This window comes from Passer domesticus, chromosome 7 (genome assembly GCF_036417665.1).
Source record: "Passer domesticus isolate bPasDom1 chromosome 7, bPasDom1.hap1, whole genome shotgun sequence".
In the NCBI taxonomy this organism is placed as follows: Eukaryota; Metazoa; Chordata; class Aves; order Passeriformes; family Passeridae; genus Passer; species Passer domesticus.
Window position 1 is genome coordinate 52509133 of NC_087480.1, and position 11969 is coordinate 52521101.

At 47.8% G+C, this 11969-nt stretch overlaps 1 protein-coding gene across 1 annotated transcript in view; it reads left to right on the forward strand.

Moving 5' to 3' along the window:
* The window catches only part of DMAP1 (DNA methyltransferase 1 associated protein 1), a 28760-nt gene extending 17421 nt beyond the window's left edge, over window positions 1-11339 (forward strand). Inside the window, exons 9-10 of the mRNA XM_064428669.1 lie at window positions 5870-5942; window positions 7760-11339. Coding sequence (XP_064284739.1) covers window positions 5870-5942; window positions 7760-8106 — 420 coding nt within the window. The 3' untranslated portion in view covers window positions 8107-11339. The remainder of the gene's footprint in view (window positions 1-5869; window positions 5943-7759) is intronic.
* Window positions 11340-11969: the final 630 nt, after the last annotated feature.

Here is an 11969-nt window from a genome sequence, read left to right on the forward strand (position 1 = left end):
AAGGTGAATGATATTTCTAGAGGAAGATGAGGTTGTATGGTTGTATGTATGTGTTTAGACATGTTTATTCTCTATATTTGATCTGACTAATAATTACATGGCCAAGCATGCTGGCTGTTTACCTGCACTGGAGGCTGCTGGCTCTGTTCCTTCCCTGTCATTAATGCAAACCCAGACTTCATTGGCAGTGAACATGTGACACATCTGTCTGTCCTCCTGTGATCAATACCATCCCTTCAGAGGTTCAGCTTTTGAAAGCAGTTCCATAAAATACCAGTTATTCTTATTTGGATTTGATAAATTTAATTACTTGAAGCAATTAATTATTTATTTGCTTTGTATTGATTGCACTCCAAGGCGTTCTGGCATCAATCTCATGGAGATCAGCACACCCTTATTAGGTGGGGAAAGTTTATGTTCCCGGGTCTGAACATCCCATGGATTAGTTAGCTGAGATGTGCTTGTTGCTTCTGCTAGCAATTTTTCATTAGTGAAGTTGTATGTTTTGCACTCTTCAAGAGAGTGGCTGGGAGTAATTTCCACAGGGAGTCTGACAGGTGTAGAAGGGAAGTAGTTCTCTCATTTCTGTGAATAAAACTTATGAAGAAATGATGCAGGCTGGATCGAATTCATGTTGTGGCATTGCCATCTATTTGTTGTACTATATGCCCTTTAATTAGGGCCAAGAGAGTGCTGGTGCATTTCCTAATCAAACTCCTGTCTGTAGAGAATGAAATAAGATGAAAATATTGGTGTATTTATTTTTAGAGAGAACTGCAAAGGATACAAAATCTTGAATGAACTACAGAAGGTGAATCCAACACATCTTTTCCTCCATTCTTGTTTTTAGCTAAACCAAAAGGCACTTAATGGTAAATTGCAGAAAGAAAATCCATACATCACCTTTTCTTGTGGAGGTCATTGATGTGGGAGAGCATCTGGACCAAAGCCTTAGTAGGTTTTCAAGTACAAGGAGAGAGCTCTGGGTGCAGGAATGGCATCTTTAAAATAAATCGCACTTCTGGAAAGGACACTCCATGTTGCTGCTTTTGTTGAATGGTCCAGTGCCAGTGTCCATGCAGTATGAGGCCTCAGGGACCTTTGTCAGTCCTGGATTTGAGAAGCTTTTAGTACCTTTGTGTGCCTGTAGTGACAGTGTGGGGTGTCATTCATCAGCCCGTTTTATTGTGTGTAACACGTGCAGAGCTCCATATATATCACTTTTGTCTTTCATTAGTGTAACCAATATAATGATTGGACTGTAATTAGTCACTGTGGTTGTTTGTATTTGTGTAAGTGGAGATTCAGTTAAATTATTTAAGAGGAAAGCAACATCAATTCAAGACTAGATGCATGTGTTGCTACACTTTGCTGTGTCTGATCTGTAAGTTTATGTAATGTTCTTGTGCTATGGTAGAGTGTCCTTGGAATTCCCCCTTCTGTGGCCAGTCTTAGGGTCCTCCCTGCAACCACAGTGCACACTGCTGTGCTCTTGATTTGTTTCTGTCAGATGCAGCTTAGAGGCTGCAGCCATTTCCATTTTCTCAGGGTCTCAGCTTGGTCTTCATGCCTGTAGTGAGAGGCAGGGGTAGGACTATGTGGGGATCTGCAGATCTGCTTAAAGCAAAATACTGTAGTGTCATTCTGGGAATGCACTTTTAGCATAAAATACCCCCCAGTAGAAATGTCCTGTGCAGTTCTTTCTTCTGCAGCACTTCAGTTCCATGCAGTGAAGCACTTCAGAATTTCAGAAATGTGCAAGTTCATATCCAAAACTGAATTTTTCAGCTGAGGTTTTTCAAATTCCAGAGCTCTAAGACTAAAGTACTTAATATGGTTCTTTCCTTCCTTGAGTCCTAAAACTGTACAGGAGTGGAGGCTTTCTGCTTCTGCAGAGTAGAGCCATGCAACTCAGGAATGTTTGACCTTCAGGCAGAAAATGCAAAAAACATTATTAATCTGAAACTTTAGCACTCTTTCCTGGAAATCCACTAAACCATTCAGTACTCTAAAGATATCCATGAAGAAAGTGCCTAATGAGAAAGTTTTCTTGCTGCTGAAATCCATAAGGAAGGTGGTTTTCAATGTCAGTGAGCTGTATTATAATGCTGAACAATACTGGGGCTGGTGCATAAAACCACAGGTACAGCTGTACAGGCATAGGTCAGATGTGTGGAGATTTTAGGGTTAATGTTGTTAGGACAGTTATATTGTTTGGGATTGGGGAAGGCTGATTTTAAGAGAAAACTTACCTTGAAATTGAATTAAAATGAAGTGCAGCATCAGGGAGGGTACATGTGAAATATTTAAATAACCACTAATTAATTTAAAAAACCTTGTATTTTGGTGGTAGACCAAACAAAAGGTTTCAGCACAAAAAAGACCTTTTGAGGAGGAGTGGGAAGTTGGGAGCATCAGAAAAGGAACATTTATGAAGAAAGTGATGGATTGAGAGTAGGACTACAATCACTCAAGTGCCCTGACAGAATCTGTGGATCCTGCAGACCTCTTCCATTCCTACTGCAGATCCCCATGACAGCCTCTACCTGCCAGGTGGTGATGCTGTGAGACACAACAGGACTGTGCTGCAAGCTCTGCTATTATTTAGACTTCATTACTCTGCTGAAATAGATTCAAATACATTTACAACTATGCTTAAAAGTATTAGCATAAATCATGAAAACTGAATGGCACACAAAAATAAATGAACCAAATCTGTTTGGGGAGGCTATATCTTCGGTTATTTCTTATCCTGTTTGTTAATTTAATGAATTTTGCCAATTAGCAATTAATTTGCAGTAGGTCTCCTAGTCATTAGTGTGAATTAGCAAGGTTTTGTTGGCGGAATGCCTCGAACATTAAATAAAAACCCTGTATCATCCAAAACCTCAAGGGTACTCCATGGTGAGTTCCTGCACAGAAATTGAACTGCAGAGTCCACCCCAGTCCCAGCCCTTGCTGTGAAGGTGTGGTGGGTGCTCTGGTCTGATCTTTTTAAACTGCTTGACCCAGCTCTGGAGCAATGTCCTCCTCCTTCAGGGGAGAGCAGGGCAGGTCAGTGCCCCGTATTCCATGTTTCCCAGACCAAGTGCATTCCAGCAGAGGCTTCTCTCTGTACAGGCAGGCTGTGGTACTCTGGCTTTGTGGTGTTGACTCACAGTTTTCTGTAGCTCTTTATTTTTCTCTTGGTACACACAGTTCATGTGTTTAATGCAGGTTGTTTATAGCAAGGACAAAGGATTACAGTCCCTAAATCAAAAGTGATGTTGGTGTAATTATAAGCACAGGCTGGTGTTACAAAGAGGGCTGTAGGGAGAGGCTGTCAAAGGAGAAGAGCATCCAAAATATAGTAACCTCAAAAATCCCAGCTAATCAGTTTTCTGACGGGAGCAATCTGTTTCCCAGGTATTATTATTATATGGGGACTTTAAAGATAATAAATAACAATAATAGTCTACTGTGAGGAAGGAAAGAAAAGGGCAAATGCCATTCACCTCAGAAGCTGTGGTTGCTCACTGGAGTTCTCTGAGGAACATAATTTTCCTCAGCCCCTCTGGAGGCCTCCATCCATGACAACACCAAGAACATCCCAGGAGCTGTGGTGTCAGCAGTAAGGTTGCCTAAAGGGGTGCTTTCATTAATGCAGAGATATGGCCCACAGAAACCACAGTGGTTTCTGTGCAGACATCATGAGGCAGAGAGCTCTTCTCTGGGCTGCTGGCTGAGACTTGTGGCCCCTGCAGATTGCTTTATTCTCTGGGAATGATGGGCAAGTGAGCACCACTTCCAGCACTGTGCTGCTTTTCTGAATATCTGCTTGAAAGACCAAAACAAAGAAGGGCTTCCTGAAGTAAGCTTGGTCTTATCAGAGCTGTACAGAGCATGAAGACTTCTCTCTTGCAACAAGGCAGCCCAGCTAACGGACCTTGGCTAACAGATTATCAGCAGCGTTTGAGTAATAGACTGCTCATTTAGTTTTAATACATTTTGCATAGAGAGCAATCAGCCTTCATCAGTCTTAGAGATGAATTGGCTTAGCCAGCTAAATTCTAAAGATATTAGTCCGACAGCAGCCACATAAATCATAACATTTTCTTAATGATGGTAAAATTAAAATATACTCTTGCTTTGAGAAACCAATGAAGCCTTCCTGTTTGCAGGCCAGATCTTCCTGCCTGAATTAAAAGGAAGCTTAATTGATGTGGTTTTAAACTAAACTCACAGTCACACTCTTCCTCAGCATCTTAAGTGTTCCTTTCTTTGAAGTTAAATTAATTTGTCCTGCTTCTCCTTGCTCCATCCTCTAATCTTCAAGAGTGTCAGTGAAGACCAGACTCCTGTGGGACATGATCCAGGTGTGCACAGCATCACAGTTGAAGGCTTTGTCAGGTTGTTTGCGTTGCCAGTCATTGCTTGAGCTAGTGGAGGCCTCCCAGGGGGAAAGCTTGTGCTCTTCCTCTAACCAACAAACCAAGACCTTCTGTTTGTCTACCTAGCCTAGCCAAGGGTGACCTTTTCTTGTCCTTTGTTCCTGAAGCTTGCTTGGTGCCCAGCATGCTTTTTCCAGAAGGGAAATTAACAGAAGGGAATCCTGCCTTTAGCTGAAAAGGCTGCAATGTCTGGTGTTGGCATTTTTGTGTTGGAGCAGCGAGCACTGGAAGCAATGGCTCTAATCTGGGAGACTGATATTGGGCTGCCTGCTCTGGGCAACTTCAGCCTGTGACCTGTGGGAAGTAAGGTCCTCCCAGTGACCTCTCAGAGGCCAGTTTTAAGGTGGAGTGCATAATGTTCCTTCCTTCAGGTCATTCCCAGCCACGTTGCAGACTCATGGTTGGTGGGCTCGTGGCTGAGGTTTGGGCCCCTGGTCAGTGTGTGCAGGATGGCTGCAGGATGCTCTTGCCTCCTGGCTGCTCAATGGCCTGCTGGGCAGCTTGGGTTGGAGATTGTGATCCTGAGGTTGAGGTGTGAGGAAGGACAGCCTGTGCCCGTGCAGAAGGGTGTTGGACAATGCAGAACTGAGAACCATTTCTTTCCTGGTGCGTCTTCTGGCATAGCCAAGTGCTTTCATTTCTTCTTGAATATGTCCGCAGGGCTTGGAAACCTGTTCTTCCTGCCATATTGTGCCAGCTGCATTTGTGCTGCTGGTAATCTAATAAATGCTTGGTCTGAGCAGCTAGCACTCCTGCTAGAGCCCAAATGAATGCAGAGGAAGGACCCTGCTAAGTGTGTGCATTCTTCCTCTCCTGGCCAGCTCCAATTCCCTTTCATAGCTCACATCTGATGCTTCCTCTCTCACCTAGCCCCTTAGCTCCGATGTAAATGTGTGTGCACACTTCCGCCAGTCAAGTAACTGTGCTCTCTCTGTCTCTCCCCTTTGTTACAAAGCCTGCTCTGTAAATGAATCCCACAGGTCTGGGGCTCAGCAGGTAAAAGGAGAAGTGAGTCTGTTAGCGCATGAGTCTAATCAGGCCGGCTAAAGCGAATAAAGTAGGGCAGCATTGCACATTAGCCGCTGTGTAAATGAGCCCTTTGATGGGCTGGGCACCGCAGGAGAGGGTTTGAAGCCTAGAAGAACTTTTGTTGTTAATTCAGTGACACATGGAAACTGTAAAACAGCGTGTCTTGCACACACACAAGAGAGAAAATAAAAGCCCTCACGACCGGGCTTTTCAATACCTGCCCTCAGACCTAGTCTGAAAACTTTCAGCCCCTGTCTCCCTCTCTTACCACTTGATTTTCCTTTCTCTCCCTTTCTTTTTTTTTGTTCCCCCTGCACTATAAAAAGAAAAGCTCTCTTGCCTTTTGAACTAGACGGCTGTGAGTGAGGGCTATCTCTGAGCTGTGTGGCTCTGTTACCTTTGTGTTCCAGATGAAACTGCCAAGCTCGGTGGGACAGAAGAAGATTAAAGCCCTGGAGCAGATGCTGATGGAACTCGGAGTAGGTGAGTAAAGGGGGCACGCGAGAGAGAAAGAGACACACAGAGCTAGCCTTTGTTCTCGAGATGGGCTATTTTTTCCCCTAGTAATACAGCCAGTTTCTTGAATAACAGTATGTGAATGGTTTTTAAAATATTTTATGTGTTTAAAAAAAAAAGAGAGGGTAAAAGCCAGAACAAGATGCACAGGGTTTTTTTTTTTTCCTCCCAGTAGAAAAATCTTTTAAAAGAGCCTTTGTTTCTCTCTTGTTTGGGCCTTTTTAACCATCAAGAGAGGCAGCACAGTATTAGGAAGGCAAATCTCAGCCTTGCCAGGAGAGGTACTTCTAAGTGTGTTAGTGACCACGGCACGCGCATTGTTCAGGGCTGCCCTGTCTTGCTTTTAAGCTTCATTTCCTCTTAATTTACTGCTCACGGTGGCAAGTCCAAAATGCATCTGGGACTGTTCATCCCCCCTTTATAGGTTGCATGCTGTGTGAAAATCTGGAGCATCTCTGCTGAAAGGCGAGTAAACACACATCCCTCACTCTTGAACTCGAGTGTCTTAGCAGCTGAAAGAAGGGTTCACTTAACATGTACAATACCTGCTCGTGGCTAGAGGGGGAGAAGTGCAGCCTGTGGCCAGCGGCTGCTCTCCATGCAGTGGGGACAGTTTGCAGGTATTACAGGTCCCAGCATGCAGTGTCTCTTGATTAGACACCTGATGATCCCTTCCCCCTGCACTGTGGCTGGAGAGACATTTAAAGGTAGGAAAAGAGAAAATGAGAAAGAAAAATAGAAGCCTTATTAATGATCTACAAGAGATCACATAGCCTGTCCCCAGCACTGACTTCTGTTAATTCTTGTTAGTTTTTGGGCCAACTGGTTTATGGCTCGATGTGTTGTCTGTGCCATTCTGAAGGCCTCCTGTGGCTGGTGAAAGTGGCTCAGCCAGGATGGCTTCCTCTTTCTGCTGTAGAGCTAAGGGAGTTGCTGTTTGTGCTTGCTAGGGAAGCCTGAGGGAAGCATGTGATTGTTTCTTGGAGCTCACTTTCCATGAGGGTAAGGAGGGGCTCCTGACTCCCCACTCCTGCCTTACAGAACTCACATATCTTGAGGGTCTCTTGGGGCTTTGGCCCTGCTGTACCTTAGAGTGCAGAACCACACCTGGGCTTAGTGGGGGTGGAACACAGTGCCAGCAGGACGGGGGTCATGTGGGCAGCCCTGCAGACAGGGGCACTGCTGTGTATCAGGGCAAACACGCAGAGCTTCATCCTTTCCTTCTGCACAACTTGCAGCTCTTCCTGGCTCTGTGTGTGTGCATGGTGGGGTGCAGCAGAATGCAAGGTGTGGGGAGGAGATCTGATAATTGCTGCTACAAACAGGTTTGTAACACAGCAACAAAGCAGTTCTCTGCCTTGGACCTGCCCTGTGAGGAGCAATAAGAGAACTCAGCCTGTCCACCTGTTGCTGGTGAAGGTGTAGGGAGCAGCAGGAGCTCTTCTGCCCTTTGCAGCAGTGTGGGTCCAATCTCTCTGCAAGACACAGCTCCCTCCATGTGACCTGGTGGGTGGCAAGGTTCAGCCATCTGGTCTTCCATCATCCTTCACTTGCTGAGTCCTGGAGTTTGCAGGTTCACCCTTAATCCTTGGTCAGAACCAAAGGACAGCCTGAGAAATAGGAGTGCAGCCCTTAGGGATACCAATTGCTACTGATCCGTGTTATTGGAGCGAGGCTCCTGGCGTATCTTTGTGGGAATGAAAGAGCAGCCGAGACCTTTATAGGGATTTTTCATTGTAGGCTGTAGGTCTGGGTGTTTAACAGGGAGTGTTTCTTCTTCCTAGATCTTAACCCTATGCCCACAGAGGAGATTGTACAGATGTTCAACGAGCTGCGGAGCGACCTGGTGCTGCTGTACGAGCTGAAACAAGCCTTTGCCAACTGCGAGTACGAGCTGCAGATGTTGCGGCACCGCTACGAGGCCCTGGCCAAAGCTGGGAGCATCGGCCCCCTCAGCGTGGAAGGTGCCCATCCAGATGGCCAGACAGGGCTTGGCATCGAGGAGGGCAAGGGAGATACCAAGGACCAGATCATTGATGTAGTAGGAGCACCACTGACCCCCAACTCGGTGAGAAGGAAGGTCGGGGGGGCAGAGCAGGGCGCACTCAGGTCTCCGACGCAGATGCCCTGACAAGCGCTGGGGATGCTGCCCTGCTCTCCTTCCAGGCATGCGCGTCCAAGGGAGCAGAACACGCCTGTTCCCCCCCAAGTCCCAGTGCTGCTCTCTGGGCTTGTCTCCTGTGCTGGACAGTGTTCTTGGTGCTACAGGTGGGGTCAGCAGGGCTTTCTACATCCTGCATGCAGGCAGATGGCTTGGTGTGGGTGCCGCTGTGGACCAAAGCGGTGAGGCTTTGGGTGATGAGAGCTTGTTCTAAGGCAGCAACAGTACAGCTGCAAACCTGAGGTGTTTTCCCTCTAGATACAGCCTCGTAAGGGTTGCTCAGCAGAGGGAAGCAGGTGGGGAAAGCAGTCTTCAGGTGATGAGACATGACCTGCCCAAGACCCTGGAGCAGGAGGCTTGGGAAGGACAGAGGTGTTTGAAGAGCAAAGGAGGGTTTTTGTACCCTACTTCCAGTGCCAAGAAAGAAAAGCCTGGCCTAGGGCTTCTTCCAGTGCAAGCCCTGTGGCAATGTCCTGTGCACGTACCTCTGCAGGATGTGAATCACCGGCCTCTCCTCCCTGCCTCCAGGAGGGCAGGTTGCCCAGCCCCTCACCACTGCCTCAGGGCCAAGGGTAAGCCTGGGGATCAGCTGAGGCTGCTTTCCCCTCTGTGCAGTCCCCTGGCACAGCTGAGCTGAACTGCCTGATGAAAGCTGCCCATCTCCACACCGTGGCATCCGCGACGCCTCCGACGCACTGCCCCTGGTAGCGGCACAGACCTTTACTTTCTGAAATGTATAATGTATTGCAGGATATTGAGAACACCTTATCTGTCAACGGCAGAGGCGACACATTAACCTGGACTTGAGTAATGTCCTATTTGATTGTGACAATGTTGAGTCGTAAGGAAGAGTTCCACTGAGACAGGTTCATGTTTGTAAAGGAGTCTTTTGAATTATTATTTTTTTTCCCTACTGCATTCAATCTGGAATCTCACCCCTCCCTCCCTGCGGTCTGGAGTGTCCTGGTTTGCAAACTTTTCGGGCCGATTTACAGTACAGTTGGTCTCCCTTGAGAACTGGCTTGTTGGGAAGGTGGGAGAGATGGTGGTGGTGGCCATACCTGTAGGAGGAGGGAGCCCATGTGTCTGTTTCTGACCACATTGTTCCTCGGTGCCACCTCCTGGAATTGGAAACAAAGGCATGGGCCCAGGCAGCACAGAGAGGGTTAAACTGACCTGGTCTCTGACATATTTGAAAGAAATATAATGAAGTTAATTCACTGCAAGGCAAATTCAGTACCTAAAGGGCCCCCATGTTAAATACAGCACTGACCTTTACCGGCTGATTACACAAAGACGACACAATTAGATTAGTCCAAGACAAAAGGTCAAGCACATTCACACTGTGACCATTTTTTGCTACCTTTTGAGGGGGGGGGGAATTACATCCCAGCTGGAGGGGTATTTTGGAGAGGAAGAGAATGGGGCTGCTGTACCATGTTCTGCCTGGTTCAGATATGTTTGGAAAGTCAGGCAGGGCCTGGCAGCGTGCTTGCCCTGAACCTTTCTACAGTTGTTGGGGTATGTGGTGGTGGGAGAGAGACATCAACACCCTGCAGCCCACAGCCAGCTTTTCCCCAGATAGGCTGAGTAGAGGTCATGTCCTGGTGGTCCTCCCTGCCCTGCCCAGAGCTGGCAGATGCAGCTCCAGTGCCTCTTGTCCAGCATCATGGCTGAAATTTGCCTCTGGAAGATTGTTTGGCTTGGTCAGCACTGAGAAGGGGATGGCTGGTGGGTGCATGCATGTGTCCCCACCCTGCACAGCGATGGCCCCAAGGTGTCCCAGGCCGTGGTGGGGACAGCAGGGCTAGGTCACAGTGCTGAGGAAGCAGCCTGTGGAAGCACAGTGGTGCTTTTTGATGCCCATTCCTTCCCTTGCCTCCTGCAGCCGTGGGTGCTTGGCCATGACACCTGCCCTTGTCCTGCTGCAGTGCTTTAACCCTGCCACGCCAGCACTGAACTCCTGAGTTCAAGCGTGTGCTTTGCCACTGAGCTGCCAGGGCCTTTGGGGGTATCATTTAATCTCCCTCCTTCAAATTCCTCTGAGTTGGAGAATCCCTTTGTGCTGTCTAGCACTGCCTGTTCATGGCACTCTACATGTTGGATTAAGCATGGATTAGTTCAGCCTCCAAACCAGCTGCTCCCCTGAAGCCAGATTTGTTTCCCTGGAGAGAAGTATCTTGCTCCAGATGTTGGAGGGAATGAGTGGCAAAGCCAGGAATAGGACTAGGAGTCTTGACTCCTGAGTGCTGCCTGGCATGTCTGGATTCCTTTCCAGGAATTGGAATGAATAGGCAAAGGCACACCAGGGTCTTTTGAGGTACTGGTTTTGTCAGCAGCTGCCAGCAGTGGGGACTGGGGACATGTCAGCAGGGTGTGTTAGCCAGGCTGGGAGAGGCATCTGTCCCAGAGCCCGTGGGGCAGTGGGAAGCCTGGTGCTGTCCTGCCCTGCTGTGTCCACCACTTTTCTCCTACCCTGGTGCCTGTCCACGCTCTCCCAGGGGCTGCAGTGCCCATTGCTGACCATTAAAGCCGAGCTGGGATCCCCCCGGTGCTGTTTGAGGCTGACCCCGGTAGGGACTTTACTCGGGGCCTTTGGGAGGTGAAAGGTGAGCCGAACTCGGAACAAATTAGTTCCAAGCAGAAGTTCAGCCAGTTACTCCAGATTGGATCCTTTGATTTCCGCAACTCAGACTCCACTCAGTGATCTGTAATGAGTGACTCTCAGAAATCCTCACATTGCAGCACTTTGTTCCTGAGCTCACAAGTCAGCCCATTAATGGGTAAAGGAAAGGACCTTGAGTCTAAGAAGTCTCGGGTTCAGAGTCAGAATTATTTGACTTTTAAGCTTCCTTTATCTGAACTCCTGCTGACTTCTTGTTTTCTGAGCCTGTTTGAAAGCTAGAAGTTACATTGTTAAGATCAAACATTCTCTCTTTCCAGATGGAGTTACAATATCTGTCTTTTATATATATATATTTTAATATATATAGTGTATATATACCAGGGTGTATATATATTCTTCTCTTTTTTTTAATCGTTCTTTCCATTAAAAGAAACTAGACTTGTAAGCTCTTGTAAATTATAATGTAAAACATTTTTTTTAACCAGACAGTTCCCAATTTTGCCCGAGGCAACTGGAATAGCTGTGCCACGGAAGGCAATAGGAAGGTGATTAATATGAATTTGTGACATATTTGAAAGATGGGTCTTTTGCCATATAAAGATTATCAAACACATGTGCTCTTCCCCATTAATTCTGCAGCCCTCCCAGGAAAGCCACAAAGCCTAGCTCCTTTGTTTCCAGGGTGGGTTTTTGTTTTTTTAAATGTACCTTTTGGTCCCCTTGATTACCCTGTATTTGATTTTTATAGGGCATCTGCTCACTCTGCTGTGTGGGTTCTCTGGCCCTTTTATTTCCCCGTTAATCGGATCCCACGAAGGCAGCGGTGCCAGGGCCTCTGACGAAATCCGTGTGTGTGTTGTATTTAACTTTCAGCCGTGCAAATTCCATGCTCTGTTTGCCGTCTGCCCGGCGGGAACTGGGGGCCGCTTCCCGCCAGGGGAGGCAGCGGGGCCTCCCACGACGCCGGGAGCACACGGAGCAGGGACGGGCAGGCCCGGCTTTGGGCTGGGGCAGAGCCTCTGCAGCCCCTGGGAGCAGGGAGGGCTGCGGGGCTGGGCACGGCAGGCACGGACTGCACTCCCTGGGCCACTGCCTGCGGTGCCTTGTGCCGTGGGGCCCCGGGGCTCCGGCCCCTCGTGTCCCTGCAGCAGCCAGCACACGGGTACCCGGCAGCTGTGCCGTGCCTGGGGCACCCCACACACAGAGC